Here is a 16713-nt window from a genome sequence, read left to right as displayed (position 1 = left end):
TTTAAAAAAAATGCTTTGGTGCCCAGTTATATTTAGATCTTTGGTGCTTAATTGAATAAATCTCTAAATATATTGCCAAATTTGCCCATTTTCAAAATCATTTTCCATCTTTAATTAAATAAAACTGATGATATTTCAGCATTTTAAGTTTCGGTCCTCACGAGTCTGGAACTTCAAGAGAAAGAAACAGTGGTCATAAAATTCTGATAACATACTCCAAAAAACACAAGCACATTCATTCAAATGGAATTTGTGAAATTAAATGCTTTGTATATAAATTAACAACTAGAAGTGTCCCATTAATAAAATAAATAAATAATAAAATCCACAGACACACACAAATGTCCCGACACAGAATTGTATAGCAAATTATTTATGACTGCAAAATGTGTAACAAACAGTTTTGATAAATACAAGCATTTAACAAAGCAGTATCAAAAAAAAGTCAACTTTCCAAACTCGCCCACAAAACAAGTAAATATGAACATTTTTTCCCCATAGAAAACAAACAAACAAACCCAAAATTCCCAAGCCAATGGTACTTTATACATTTGCATATTTCAAAATATCAAACACCTTTTATACTTTTGTTAAAAAAGCAAAACGATAACTTAACAGATTCACACTCTTCTTCCTCACTTGAGCTGTGATGCACATATAAACTTTTTTTTGGCACCGCTTCACAAATGCCACCCCAGATTTCTCACTTTTAGGTGAAGCGTTTCCTCAACATTAAAGCAAAAGAGAAAATAAGTGCCAAAAACAGAGCTGCTACGAAAAGAGAGCAGCGTACCCACATTTTTTTCTTTGATAATTTAGTGTACTTTTACAAATCTCATACAAGAAATCAATATCATAGTTTAGTAAATCTTTAACAACAACAGAAAAAAGAGCAGCTGGAAAAAAAAAAAATCATTTGTAAGCAGTGTAAGTTCAGAGGAGAAAACTGGCGGATGGAAGGGAAAAATCGATGTCACAAAAGAGGCTGCTTAAATGGTTTCTTCGCATTCAAGCTTTGTATTCGAGAGCTGTGAGAGTCTATTGTGAGAAAAGGCAAAGGAGCATCAAGTGAATAAAAATGGGCAAATTAATGAATGCAATCTTCTGTTCCCAGCCGCACGTACAGCCACCTCGCTCTCATTCACACGCTAACCAAACTGTACAAAAACTTGTCTAATAATATAATAAATCGAGACTTCTCTCATGTTTTGTCCCAATGCCTCCATTCAGCACTGACTGTGCTGCAGTGTGACCTGGCCCAATCATAACTGAACAGGTAATGCACCTTGGCACTGTCTCTTCTCTTAGCCACATTTTCCCTCAGTTAAGCTTTTAGAGACTTTAAAAAAAAAAAAACCTTCTCCGGGGCAAACATGACACTTCATTTTTCTGTAATTATCACAGGATCAGTATCTTCATCTGGAATCTGCTTAATGACATTTGATAATTGCTGTTACATCTGGTACTAAAAGGACACTCTTGTTATCTTAATTCTCCTGCACTGTGATCACAGCTTAACAGATTACACATGTAATAGAAGATTATCATTCCCCAGCTTGAAAAGCTGACATTATAGAGGTGTTTTCCCCCGTCGTCTGTTTATGGCAGAGAAGCAGATTATGTAATTGATGGATGTAGTGCAACATCACTTATCAACTTATGGACTGGCACTTTAAACTTTGAGCTATATGTCCATGTTGTGTTGGAGCTGTGCTGAATGTATTTGTTCAATAGCAAACAGTGCTATCAGTTAATGCTGGCAAGCTTGGTTTGTAAGCTGCATCTATAGTACAGATACCTGCACAGATATGAAGTTCAGCAGTGCTTTAATACCATATAAAATGTCAGATAACGGCATTAAAAAAGCTCCCAAAGGCACCAAACACAGTTGAGAAGTTAAATATAGCGACTCTATTTAGCTGAATGGAAGCTTCGCCAAGAGCTATAAGATACAATTAGGCTGTTTGAAGGTGTAATCTATCCAGAAAGACCAAACCATTTTTGTACAGGGCTGCAGACATGTTTATTGATACAGTAAAGTTGAGCATTTTAACAATGGGGTCTTAAGTCTAGCTTATGTTAATCAAATTGCTTGTTACACCAACCGTGACGTCATTATAGCCCTGTACCCATTTATACTGGTGCTTGACGCACATCAGATTCATCTCCTATTAAGAAGAATCCTTCACAGGAGCATTGGTATAGGAGAAGAAGAAAAAGGATGCAAAGCTACAGCAAAGTCATGTTTTTAAGCTGTTGCTGCATCTGCCTTGCTTTAAAAATCCCTCTAGAATCTCCGAGCTTCTGTACGACTGTGTCACTGAAATGGCAGCCTACATGACACCGATGCGTCGTGCTTGCCAGCAATTGTGATGTCACTGTTGGCCAGCACCACTGTTAGCGAGGGCGACAACGGGAAGCATAAACTGGGTAAGGGGGATTAATGGCTTTTAGAGCCAGCGACTGTAGAAGAACTGCAGTTTTTGGCACTTGTGCGTTGGCTTTTTCAGCTCCAGAGGCTGCTGCTTGCCATTAACTTGTCTCCAGTTTTGACATCTGATGTCTTTTCTACCAACAGTTATACCCACATCAACTCATTTAGTTTTTTTGTTTTTAACCCAGAAAGAACTCACCAGGTGCACTGCCAGGTGGAAACTTATGCGTCTGCTGTTTCAACCATGTATACTTTTAAAGTATAATTTCTTTTCATCTGGAAAAATAAAAGATTTTGGCACAGCTTTTGTACAGGCTCCTTTAAGGTTTAGCAACTGAAAAGCTTCTCCTGTGACTGCATGTAAACACAGACTGAAGTGTCTGACATGTCACTCTAACGTTACCAAGCAGAAGCATAAATGGTCACAAGGCGACTGAGCTGATGCCGGTGAGTATGATCTGGTTTGGGAGGTCGAGTCAAGCTTGAGTGAGATTCTGGATGACAGGAACCAGTCCAGTAATGGAGCAGGCCTGCTCACAGTGCAGTCAGTACTCTGTGCCATCAGTGCTATAATATACAAATACACACAAACAGACACACCCATACACACACGGTTTCCTGCTAAGAGTCTTTGAGCATGTTGATGCGTGCAAAGATCTTGAGTGCAGGTCCCAGCTTAATGTTCATAGTGCTCATCAGGTGGTCCTCCTTTAACAGGAGCAAGGCCTGTCCATCGATTTCCTGAGAGCGAAACTCGTCTGCTATCTCCTGGCAACCTGTGAAAACAGCAGAGGCACGAGCTACAGTTAATAACAGGTAAACAGGTTTCATACACGGAACACATTAGAGTATAAAGCATTATGATTGTGCCTTAGCAAAGCCTACTCACCTGGTAGTGAACGAATGAACTCATAAACCTCCTCCACATTCCATTTGGTGGGGTCGTTGGGTACGAAGCGCTGACAGAGCGGTGCTCCATCTCTCCCAACGCAGGCCTCCTGGTCCGAGGCCCTGCTCGGCTGACGGCGGACAGGGACGGGGACCTGGGCTGGAGCCGGGGCAGGAGCCAAAGGTCCAGAGCTGGCTGCTGACAGGGGAGACGGTGGCTCCTCGTAGCTCGACATGTCTGAACACGGGCTGGATTCCTCCTGACTGGGCTGGGAGGGATGTGGTGAGGATACAGAACCGCCCTGAGTTTGCTGTGGTGACAAGGCCAGCTTCTGCAAAGCAATACAAACAGGAGTGACATCAATTGTTACATTTAAGAAAAGGATAGCGCATAAGTAAAACACTCCCAGGTCAATATAAAAGTCAACGCAAAGATTAACGGGGTAATAAGTAAGATTTGTAGGGTACAATAGGTTTAAATGCCGATAATACACCTGCAGGGATATGATGGGGATTAATGGATCAATACCATTGCCTCAAAGATCACTTTGTCTTTGAATTGCAAAGCCCTAAGCATATTGGTGTAAACATGACACAAAAGCACCCCCCACTGGAGGTTTAAAGCTGAATCCTTATAACATTACATAAGCTGGCCATAAAATATTAAAAAGCTCTTGATTCAAAAAGAAAATTTTAAACCACATTTTACTATTGTGGTGTAAAATGCTTGCTTTATATTTTCCACTGAATTTCTGCTGTAATTACCTAAACTGCTTCTCTTTAAGATCAGTTAAAGGATAATGTGTTACGTCCCAAAAGAAGGCTTTGACGTGTGGGGAGAAAACTGTAAATCCAGTTGTTATCTACATCTATATAACTTGTGCAGAAGGCAGAAAATCTCTACTAATGCTCTCCCATTTCTGCCGGTCACCAATAAAGGCTGATGAAGATCATCGAGTACTTAATGACCCTTTAAAGACAGAGGGAGATAATCGGGCTCACACAAATTATGTTCAACTTCATTAAAAAGCAAGAGGCATGAAAAGTGCAGGGTTTAAAATGTGCAGCAGAAGCAGTATCTGATGAGAGGTAAAGTGTTGATGAGGAAGTTTTATGACAGTTAAGAAGCATGTTTTTACCTGCTTTTTTGCCTCAATACTGGGGCGGCCCTGAGACCGTCGACGCCAGCGATTTGCTGGTTTGTTCCTCTCTGGACGGAAAAGTCCAATCCGCTTCGTACAGCCTACGTTGTATCTGTTCATACAAATAAATATATATATATGTATATTTTTAAATTCCTTTTTTGTGAACATAATGGAAAAAATTCTATTTTCTCACATGAAAGAAAAAGAAGCCAAGGTTACTCACCTCTTTGCACAAACCACCGAGCAGAACCTTTTAGAGCCTTTGAATGTGTAAGCAAAATCAACCCAGCCACAGTATTCACACGTCAGCTTGGGCTCATCTTTTTCTGGCGGAGAGGAAGCACCATAAACACAACACACGTGTCAAGTATTACTTTCTTCTGAACAAAAAAAAAAGGACAGACATAATACTAGGTGTATTCAGCGTGCAGAAAATTGAAACTGTAGGTAGCTCATCTAAACTATTCGGGGCCCAATGTTAAAGCATCATTTCTACTTCTGATGGAGAGTCATGAGATGGTTAAGGCTCAGGGTGCAGATGTCAAATACATACAAACCTACATTGTTTTGAACCTCTTTCAAGAGATTTCTCTGCGAGTGCAGTGAGTCTGGTCTGCTTTGTTTACATCAGTTGGTCAACCCTTGTAAAGCTACTGATGGCACTTCCTCCCCACATTAAAGTGAAGGCAAAAAAAAACCAGGCATTTGCAGCAAAACCACAAATGTCAACATTAGCTAGTGTTGCCAAATATCTACTCCACACCGTTTCCGATATTTTCAACACTTTTCTACATAGGTCTTTTTCTAACTTATAAATGGACAACTTGTTACAACATGTTAGACAAAGGTAAAAAAGAAGCATGTATCAGGAAACAGGAACTGACAGAACATCTAATTAATAATGAACTTCCAGCAACTGAGTTAAAAACACATCCAGAGGGTCTACATTATTTAGAAGTGTGGGGTTTGACTGTTGGGGAAGAGGAGCAAAATGCAGTTTACGTAGTTAAATAAACTCTACGGACACACCAGGGTCAGAGTTTCTGTCTGTTGGGTCGGTGTCTGCTCGTAACACCTTCCAATACTGTGAGAGGATGATCATTGTAAAGTGAATTCCTTTAACCTTATGTGAAACCCTGGCAGGAAAAATCAGGAGCAACAGACTAACACCTCCAAAACCTGGTGAAGCTACACAAAGAAATATACACAATCTACACTGTAATGTGTTTGGTCTCACCTGGTTGGCTCATGTCCTCGGGCTCGGAGTCGGTGTTGGCTGCGTTGCTGACCGGAGTTTTGTCCGGGTCAGATGAGAGCTGATGGTCCAGCTTCTTTGGACTATCGATGAGAATGGGCAGACGCTCCACCTGGTGTGGGGCATAAAATATTTATAAATGGACTAAAGCAGCAACATTAACGCAAAGACTGCTGCTACTCCAAATAATAACCTGGAAATCAGGGCAGCTGTTTCACTGCACAGCCCCACTGCGCCTCATTACCGTAGTATTGATGAGATGACATTTTTTAAAAAAAAGTCAGCTGACTGCTGGCCACTACAAGTTAAACCTTTTAGACTTAAAAGGAAACAGTGGTCACCAACTGAATGTTTTAGTCTTCCGGATGTTAATGTTTGAATATATAGCGATCACAAAAATAACAGATAAACACCATCATTGTTAAACCACCACACACAGTGGCCATTTAAACTGATAATGTAGACTTGACGTGTTCACTTCAATGTAGTCTGATTTTCAAGCATTGCATGTCGCACACATGAAGCTTGCATACAGTTAATTCTCCTGTGCATACGGCACATAAAGCAACTTGAATACCAGCGTATATAAAGTAACAGTTAACTGTTAACAATCAAGTTCTTTTACAGGACAGTGTTGGCATCATAAGAAATATATACTCAGTGTTTAATTTATTCTTCTTCTTTTTTTCTTTCTTCTTTTTTTAAATTGACAGAACACTGAGGTGGAAAATGTAATCAGATTCATTTGAGTCATAAAATGAATAAAAAATGTATTACTATAAAAGGAAAAATAATCCTCAGCTCTGTGCGTCATCACGTGTGTACGCATCTTCATAAATACTGCATTTTATTTATTTTCATGTCTGTTGATTAAAAATTGGAAATGTAATCTGCTTGTTTAGCCATGTGTGCATGTATATAGAGCATTTTCACAAAATGTCCAGTAGGAGGCAGAGAGGCCAAAGCCTAGAAATTAAAACTACACTTTTTTTTCCCCTAATGACTAATACAATTGAGAAGAGACAAACATTAATATATAAGCACATGTTAAACTGTACAAACAATATGAGATAATAACGAACCAATTTCAAGGGAGATGACTACACAGATTAAGGAAGGATTTTAATGCCCTTGATTAAATGAACTGACTACAGAGCGCTGCTCATTACCTTCTTCCATCTGTATTCTTTCCCATTCACAGGGTCTCATCTCCCTGTAATTAACGAGTGAATCAAACAGAAGCTGTACGATGTCACTGCTAGCAGTAACAGAGGGTATGTGTTTGCCTGCTGACAGTTCCCTGCAGGCGTGTACACTGGAGACGGCGCTGGCTTTGGGTTGTTTATCATGTTTGTTTGCCAGTATTGCCGCGATTGAGCACTTACACACACGGGAAACGGCTCAGCTCCTTCCTGGATGACAAAGCCTTCGATGACATGTGTGAGGACCTGGGGCTTGACGATGGCCTGAGGTGGTTTGTTCTCTCCGTTTTGTGGCGTGCTGCCCGTCACGGTGGGCGCCTCGCTCTCATTTCCTGAGGTCATGGCTGGAGGTGGGGTCCCCACTGCTGCACTCGGCCTCTTCGCTGTACCCCCACCTGATGGAGAGAAAAAACAAAAACAAAATGGGTCTATTTAATACAAAGGAACATGTATCCATTGAGAAATGTTTCAGTTTGAATGAAATTAAAGCTTAAAAAGAAGTAGTTTCAGTCATTTAGAAAAGCAGAAAAGACAGATTACATTTTCAGATTTGAATGGTTAATGCTTCTACGATAAGCTGAATATTTTTTGGTTGTACATTGTTGGTTAAGCAAGACAAGTAGAGCTGGAGTCATTTTCCTTTTGTTTGTTTTTCAATAGAAATGTCAGATTTTCATATAATCATAATTATATAAAATTTAATGTAATTATCCAATATACTACATTGGAAATATAAATATATTGGATTGTATGCATATTTATGCACATAAATATAAATACAGTGTGTTAGAGTAATACTGAAAAGGAAACCATAGAGTATTTGTTTAATAATTTTCTTAACAATGTACTTAAAATGAATCATTTTATTGTGATGCTACGTGTGCATGTGCTGCAGACAATGCTGAGATCATTACAAACAACACATTTGCAGACACTATGCTGGACATATTATGGGATTTGCTATAATTTCATGTTTAAAAACACATGAAACAAACAAAACTTCAGCTGTAAAACCAAGCATTTCATTCCCATTTTAATTTTGGGGAAATTTTATCAAGCATATTTAATAAAAGTAATCATGTCATCAAATCTGCATCACATTTAAGTGAAAATGTTCAACAGTAACCCATCTCAGTTTCTTAAATTTGAATAATTACAATTTATTACACTCGCCATCCACTTTGGCGAATTCCATTAATGAACATCAGTTTAACTGTTTAATGCAATCTTCCAATAACATTGATGCATCAGAATGGAGAACAAAGGTAATTAAAGTGACTTTAAACATGTCTGATCTACTGGGAGTTTCGCCCACGACCAGCTTTAGGCTATACGAAGGGTCTCCAAAAAGGAGAACGCATATAGTGAGCAGCAGTTCTCTGGGCAGAAATCCCTTGTTGATGTCAGCGGTCAGAGGAGATTTACCAAAATAACCAGTCATTACAAACAAAGTATGCCTTGAAGCAGATGAGTGACAGCAGCAGAAGACCCTGCCAAGTGCCACTCTTATCAGTTAAGAACTCAAGCCTGACCGATTTTGTTGGAATATCAGCCGCCGTAAGCCTTTTGTTACCACTATTGGCGTTTATAACAGCCAATAAATGAAAAGTAAATAAGACACAGGAGAAGAGCCCCAACCATGTTAACCACCAGAGGGCACTCTGCAACCTCCCCTGTTGGCAACAAGTTCAAAACATTACAAACAATCAGCTGATCAAAGCAGGGCATGAATGAAAAAAAGAAATAACTATAAATAATAAATGTTAGGAAAAGCTGTCTGTGTGTCTGAAAGATAGAAAATAAAAAAACATATCGGAATATGGGATTTTTAAATCATCAAACATTGGCATCGGTATCCAAAGTCCAACAGTGGTCAAGCTCTACTTGAAACAGATGGACTACAGCAGCAAAAGACTACACCAGGTGCCACTTCTGTCAACTAGGAACAGGAAACTGAAGCAACAAACTTAATGTGTTTACCAAAACTGGACAACAGAAGAGTGGAAAAAGGTTTCCTGGTCTGAGGAGTCTGGATTTCTGCTGTAACATTCAAATAGTAGAGCCAGAATTTTGCAAAAACAACATGAAAGCATGGATCCATCCTGGCTTGTTCAGCCTCCCCACTGCTAGGGACCGTTGTTGTGATTTGGTGCTATATAAATGAATTAAAATTAATATTTCAGCCCCTTAGTACCAAATGAGCATCCTTTAATAATCACACCCTACCAAAGTATTGCTGCTGACTAAATCCAAATCCCTTTATTACAACAGCATACCCATCTTCTGGGGGCCGTTTCCAGCAGGATAACACAAAGCTCCAATCAAGTCAAACTGGTTTCTTAAACGTGACAATGAGTTCAGTGTACTCGAATAGCTTCCACAGTCACCAGATCTCAGTCCAACAGAGCACCTTTTGGATGATCTGATTGAGGTGCAGCTGATAAATCTGCAAAACCTGTGATGCTGACATCGTTAACTGATCAAACTCTAAGGAATGTGTCAAGCATTATGTTGAATCTATGGCACAAAGAATTAGAGCAGCTCTAAAGACAAAAAGGTAGCAAGCTGTACCTAATAAAGTGGCCACTGAGTGTGTGATAACAATGGAGTTGACACCTCGGAGGTTTGCAGCAAGCAAACATAAACTTTGTTTTGTTTGTTATGTTTTATAGATAAATAAATTTATGAATAAGGTAATTAGTTGCAGCCATAAATTTAAAGGCTAAACTTTTGAGAACACGAAGCCTATTATTATTATTATTATTATTATTATTATTATTATTATTATTATTATTATCATCATCATCATCATCATCATCATCATTAGTATTAGTAATTAGTAGTAGTAGTTGTTAGTAGTATTAGTAGTATTGTTTGCAACATCGTAAATGTCTGTCTTCATATAACAAGGACTAATGCGATTACATTTCGCAATCTCAAATGTCAAATTACGGTCACTTTCAGGCAAATTAGCGCAGTCATATCCACCTGCTCATCTGCCGGCAGACCTAAACGATCCCGCACTGACCTCCTGTAACAGCGTACCAGTCAACATCAACGCGACCACCCCACATCTGTCGCTTGCACCGCCACAAAGACGCTTCGGCTTTTTGTGAAAACCCCCTCCAAAGCGAAAGTAAACACCGCTCCTCTGCGCTTTGTCACCCTAAAATCCGGCTGGATTGAATGAGAAAGCGTTTTCTTACCGCGCAACTTCCGCTCTGCTCAGTCAGAAAGCACGTGCGGTTTGCTGTTTGTTTTTGCTCCGACACGCCAGCCCGCCGCTGTTGTGCGCGACTTTAAGCTGCAGCGCCGCTTCACGTAAATATCTCCCCGCCTCCCCGTTTCCTCCCACGTTAGTAGCTCTGATCCTTCTCACTCCGCCTGCTGCTGCTGCTGCTGCACATCAACACAAACCAGCACAGAGCCTCCAGCTTCAACCTACTACAGGAAATATCTTCTTTTTGGCACAGACTTCAACCAGTCTCTCACTGAAAATGCAAGCAATCCTCAAATAACCCTGCCACAAAAGGCATGCTTTTCAGCAGGGCCGCAAAAAGGATTTTAGAGTTACACGGGCCATCCAAGTCCCCCAATATACACTCTACCCCCACACAGAACACATATTGGAATCATCTCCACACCATTTAGACAGTTTGGTCCGCACTTAATTTAATGAATTACTCCATAGAAGCAAAACATGGTCTCAAAGCATTCCCCAAATGGGTGCCTAAATATCCTTTATCGCCCCTTTTCGATTAGTACCTACTCAGATCAGCTCGATGTGGGGCACAACTCAACTCATTTTCTATTACAATCGAGTACCACCTAATGTGCTTGGGGTTATTATAGCAACGCAGCCAAGCGTCCTGTGACTTAATTAGTATGTGACACGAACGCCACAACAAAGTGGTGGTTTTGATTTTCGTGAAGGTGACGCCCTCATAACTGATTGCGTGACACCACTGACAAACCAATAGGTTGCGTGCAGTGTGCTGACATCCCCTCGAATCGTTTGGAACTCCAGCAGAGTAAGTACAAAAACAGTACCTGGTATCATCACCTAAGGTTGGTACTAATGGACAAGGAGCTTATGTGAAACTGTGCATCTCCACCCCACACATTCTAAGGCAATACTTCAGTCTCCTTTGTCAGAGACGTACACTTTTCGAAAGTATGTGTTTTACTAAATGACTATGAACTAGACAATAAAGATTAGTGTGTAGGAAACGCATGACGATAGTGTCAAATTGCCCGTCATCAAAGAGAAGGTGCAAGACTTGAAAACTACCACAAAGAAAAAGACAGGTAGAAAAAAGGACCGGTAAACTTCCCATAAGTGAAAGAAACTAAATGAGATGTAAATCCCGGAGTTCCTGCCCAAAGTGAAAAGATGTGCCAGTGAATGGATGCAACCCCAATAAAATCAAAATGATAACTAGAAAAACATGCAATTAAAATAACAATTTTAAAGGTTAAGACTAAAGCAAACCCCAAGTGTCAGGGAAACATTTTAACCATCTCAGGGTCACGGTGGGGCTGGAGCCCATCTTAGCAGTCATATGGCAAAAGTTGGTAGGCTACTATGAGGTTAACACAGAGACAGAAAGCCAGCTTGTATTTGTCATTTTGTTAAACTGCTATACTTTAGGTTAGCTGATACTTTAGGACTAAGGCCATAGTTAGTGGGATCTGGTATATTTGTGGTGTAAAAACTTTAGCACACTATACAAATGTAAACACATTTCGATGTCAACTGCTCCCTGTTGGCCAGGTGAGTATTACACAACTCGACAGCAGACAGTATGTGCCAAAACAAGGCAGGAGCTTACAGAAGGAGCGGACATTATCAGAAGAGGTTACAATCGAGCACATTGTTCTACCAGTTTTGATCTTGATTTTATTTGATTGTAAAATTGCTTATAATCTGAATTGTGTGTTAAATTATCTGTAGCGTTTAACAGTTACCACTGTGTGCTCTTTTGTGCTTACAATTATTAGAATATCCGTTTCCTTCTTGACGGTGTACCTCTCGAAAAAGATTTTTAATCTCAGTGGAACTTAGCAGAATTAAGGATATAATATAAACGTTTTAAAGTTTCTATTATCATTTTGATGTATCAGTTTACCCATAATGAAATCAACAAATGTCTATGTGATTGATGTATGCTGGAAAAGAGTGAAAAATTGGATTCATTATCATAACACCTTTGGCAGAAACCCCCTCTGATTCATAAGATGAGTGGTTAGGGTGAAGTCATGACCACAGATATGGAAAACAATAAGAAGAGCAGTGTGAATGAGCTGATAACACATGTTTTGATGTAAGAACAAAAATGTATCTTCCTTCATTATGCAAGTGAACAGATTAAAGACATCAGATGTGAGATGGCTGAATTGTCAAGGCGCAAATTTGTAGCTAACAGTTGTTTAACTCCTACTAGTAATGTCGTCCCAGAGGCAAGTACATAAATTATGTTCTTAATAAGACTTTCAGCTTAGAAAATCCCACTGAGTCTCTACCTTGCTGCTGAACAGCTGGTGTGGCTGAGTCAACCTTGGACTGCTCTACAGGCTTGGAGGGTTGGGATGGAGAAGCTGCAGGTTGCTGTTGCTGTTGCTGCTGTTGTGGTTGTTGCTGTTGCTGTGTGGATGGGGTCTGACATGTCTCTCTGACTACCAGTGAGGTCGGCTTATCTTTACTGTCCTGAAGTAGTCGGGAGGCCTGGGAAGTGCAGTAGAAACAAACAAAAAGAAAAAAGTGTGAGAAGAAGACATCTGAGATAAAACAACAAACATCAGGGACTGAAAAATTGAAATCCATCAGCTTTGGAAAACATCACATGAGAGGGAAATATAATACTGTGTAGATTCCTGTGTTTTTTGGGTTTTTTTCCCTTTGTGTCTCTTAGAGAAGAAATTAAGACTGTGGAACTGCTGTAAAAGTAGTTTTTGTTTAGCTGGTTGCCACTGTCAAAATACCAAATTGCAGAACGTGTACCAGAACTCAAAATACTTTAAACACATTCATTACGCAATTTTGAAAAGGATAGCATTACTCTGAGAGAGATATTTTCCTGTGGTTTTATATCTACAGGTAGGACACAGGTGAAGAGTTCACTTTGGAGAATTGACTTCTTAAATTGACATTTTTCATATTAGAAAATAAAGTCTCAAAAATTTGAACGCAAATAGCTTTGCACATCTAATTGTGATTTTAATTAAAGCAGATGGGTTACATTCATTTCAAGGACATATTTTCACTCTTCAAAATAATCCTCATTTACATTTTGCTGAGATTTGGTGTAGCCCCTAGGTTCAGCTACCACATCCTCTCAGGTTAAAGTCAACTTTTTCAGATGAGCTAGCAGTCAGACATAGTTTGAACAGCAGGTAATTAAGTAAGATCACCATATTAGACATATTTGCTCACCTTGCCATTATAAAGATCCAAGAATGGGAAAAAATGTCTAAAACTGAGCATTTAGAGCAGTTTTAAGTCTGAGTTTGTGACTCACAGGGATTACGCACAGTCATTATTTAAAGTAATGACTACGTTTAATATGAGTGCCCACCACTGTCATTGCAAATAAACAAGAGACAATAAGGTAAAGCATAAGAAGCCTCCTTGAAAAATGATCGGTGGAGTTTTTGACCTGTTATAACTGTTTATTTATGGGTGGGCTGCCCATTTGTGTCAAACTTGCAGCATTTTCACAACCTAGAAAAATCCTGTCTTCAAGCTCTTTTGTGTGTGGCATTAATCTGCGTTTGTGTACGTACCGTTGGCTGGATTTGTAGGTTGATGGCAGTGAGCTGGACAGGCTGAGCTTTGGCATGGTTGAGGGAGGAGTGAAGGGCATGTGGGCTGATAGTGGAGTGGAAGATGGTAGCCTGCTGGCTCAGTGTAGAAGGCTGGTGAGGAGCAGGTTTGGGCAGCACGGGGACAGGATGCTGTGACGGCTGAACGGAGGCCGTCTGCAGCAGCTGGCCCGTCGTCCTTTGGGAACCTTGGCTCTGCTGAACCACAAACTGCTGCTGCTGCTTGTGTTGCTGAACCAGAGAATGCGGCTGAATCTGGGTGTATGCTGGAACGAGAACACCAACGCTTATTTCTGAAAGTGATTTTATTTCAGCTAGGATTATTTGTTAAAACTATTTGGTAAGAAAAAGAACTGTTCATAAATATCCTTACAAAGCAAGTCATTGTCATACAATGAGCATTCTTTATTTCATGCATGCTGACAACTGTCCAAACTCTTGATATCCGGAGAACTGCGCCTCAGGCTCATAAACATTGAAAAATGTAGACGTCTGCACAAAAGAGCTTGTTTTGCAGCACCTTCACCTGTAAGTCCCTTGTTGACAGGATATAATATTAAGAGCTTGTTGAAAGGTGCATAGAGAGGCCCACTGTTGCAGTGTTGGCCAGACCATTACTCACAAATAGTTTTAAAATGGCTTGTCACCACCTGTCAGTGCTGCTGTGGGTAAAAGGACATCCTGAGCTCATAACTTGCCCCAAGCCCAAGACACAGCACATAAATCTTGTATTGTGGGAGCATGTGCGAGTGGGAGAGTGTTCTTTGGAAGTAGCCTGAGGCTAGTCTAATATTAGAAATGCCTCAGGAAGAAACATGCAGAGCCAACTATCTATGACACCCTGTATAGAGTTAAGGATGAGTCAGTGGGTTCCAGTATCTCACACACCTCCTTGATTTCTAAGAATTTTATCAACAAAGAAAAAAAAATCTGATTACTACAAATCCCCCAAAAATGAAGAGTTATCCCTGAAAACTACTAAACAGCAGGTCCTGCTATATAAGCCATGTGAACCTAGAGGTGCATCTGGTTATGTTAATAAACATCACAGTAAATCCCAGAGTGGAAAACTGCCAAGTGCATCAGTGTTTGTCGTAGAGCCCCCTCAGCCCCTCCCTCCGCCCCCCTGTTCTTTTCGCATTGTTTCGTGTGGGACAGGCTCCATCTGGTTTCAAAGTTTCCCTGTGAGGCAGTAACCACACTCTGTACCCTGCCGTGGAAAATATAGACATTTCTATCCAGCAGAGTTTGCATGTCATTAGTCCCTTTAATGGTACGAGGACCGCTGAGAAGAGTTTTCATTTTCACATGGTGAGACACAGTGGAACCCACTGACAGAAAATTTGGTTAGCTGTGGCGTCGATGAAAACCTTCAGTTAATATTTATTATGTTAAGAGAAGGATAAATATAAGATGTGGATGGGTGGATAAAGCCAGCTAGATGCTAAGCATTAAAGGGTTTTTTAAAAAAAAAAAAAACTTTAAAAACAGACCGTGGAAAATTATATCCATCAACTCAACAACTATGCCCATGGGTGGGAAAAAGAAATGAGTGGAGACATGCTTTTTTTGTCAACTCAAGCATCACAGCCCCAAAGCCTTTCATTTAAAGCATATTTTTAATGTAAAGAGTCTGCGTGGTAGAAGAGAATAAAAACTTAAAGTTTTGTGTTGGTCATGGACATGGCAAACAAAAGTCCACTCATTCCCATTTTAGCAACTTTAAACTCAACTGTCTTCTTGTCTGAGACAGCCAAAATAAATAAGTGTAGAAAAGCAAAGTGAACAGTCTACAACAACTCTACAACAAGTCTCCTGAAAATATCTGATCAGGCCTCTTGTAAGGGTTCATAAAGTGTGAAAACTACAGATAAGCAGAGCACAAGAATAGATCATGAGAGTGTTAGTCCTAATCATTAATTGCCATTCAAGCCAGAGCTCTGAATCATGTCCAGTTTTTACAGCCTTCCTGCTGACAAAGACATTACACACTGCCGGCCAAAACCACCCCAAAGATGGTTAAGCCAAGGAGCCACACTGACGCATTTCTTTAAGTTAAAAAAGTAGCTTTTTAAAAATTGCAACACACCAAATGTGAAACAATTGAGACAAAGCTGAATGGGAATGGTTTGAGAGTTTAGGTTTTTTTTTTTTGATGGGTTATGCTGTGGTTTTGCTGGTCAGGCCTGTGTGAGGTCAAATTGGGCTGTATTCAGCACATGAGCTAAAATGAGTCTGACACCCCTGCTCTACATGATGATTGCGAGCATCAAATTCCATAGAAATCCATTTTTTTAAAGACACAAACCCTGTTTTAGTGCAGCCTTATGGTTGCACTAAAATAAAAATAAACCTGACTGTGGTGATTCTTAATCTCCTGGATAACATGAACATTTGTTCTGAACTCAAATATTTCTTCAAACTGGATTTTCTACAAAGTGGTAGAATGACGATGATGATAGACGGGCTACATAAAATCATACTATGTGTAAATACCAAGTAAATGGACCAGAAAATGAGATTGTTTTGAATTGATTTTAACATCGGACATCTTCCCACGGCAGAAACATGAGTTTGTATGACCCACTGTGGTGTAACATCCACTGATGTTACAAAATAGTGTAATAATTTTAAGACAGCTCTGGCTGTGAAGTCAACCTACTACCTCCAAACACCACAAGTTGTCAAGAAAAGCAAGTTTGTTGCTGCATCTGCCATTTTACAATGTTCATCCAAAGTTATGAGGGAGCCACAGTCTGCTGTTCTTAGTCTTGAATGTAGCAAGAAGGCGGCTACTCAAAGTTAGTGCTTGTTGTTGTTGAGTTTAACTGATCATTGGGTATTGGAGACTGAGTATAATTCTGTCATTACAAACTGACCATCTTAAGATATAAAACAGTCAGGAAAGGACCAATTACAGTAGCAGAGCCTGCTACATGTATGTCTATCTTTAACTTGTTGGTTGCC

At 39.9% G+C, this 16713-nt stretch overlaps 1 protein-coding gene across 2 annotated transcripts in view; it reads right to left on the bottom strand.

Annotated features, from left to right (window-relative positions):
• Positions 1 to 357: 357 nt before the first annotated feature.
• The window catches only part of phc2b (polyhomeotic homolog 2b (Drosophila)), a 42491-nt gene continuing 26135 nt past the window's right edge, over positions 358 to 16713 (bottom strand). For both annotated transcript variants that reach the window (XM_084929263.1, XM_084929262.1), the window contains exons 8-15: positions 13708 to 14012; positions 12448 to 12649; positions 7108 to 7319; positions 5705 to 5834; positions 4691 to 4793; positions 4462 to 4576; positions 3324 to 3654; positions 358 to 3210 (exon numbers count right to left, since the gene is read on the bottom strand). In XM_084929263.1, the coding sequence (XP_084785389.1) occupies positions 3056 to 3210; positions 3324 to 3654; positions 4462 to 4576; positions 4691 to 4793; positions 5705 to 5834; positions 7108 to 7319; positions 12448 to 12649; positions 13708 to 14012 (1553 nt within the window). In that variant the 3' untranslated portion in view covers positions 358 to 3055. The remainder of the gene's footprint in view (positions 3211 to 3323; positions 3655 to 4461; positions 4577 to 4690; positions 4794 to 5704; positions 5835 to 7107; positions 7320 to 12447; positions 12650 to 13707; positions 14013 to 16713) is intronic.

The sequence above is a fragment of the Perissodus microlepis genome, chromosome 5, assembly GCF_051167445.1.
Source record: "Perissodus microlepis isolate ML-2025 ecotype Zambia chromosome 5, ASM5116744v1, whole genome shotgun sequence".
In the NCBI taxonomy this organism is placed as follows: Eukaryota; Metazoa; Chordata; class Actinopteri; order Cichliformes; family Cichlidae; genus Perissodus; species Perissodus microlepis.
Note: the sequence above shows the minus strand (reverse complement) of the source record. Positions and strands in the feature narration are given on the sequence as shown.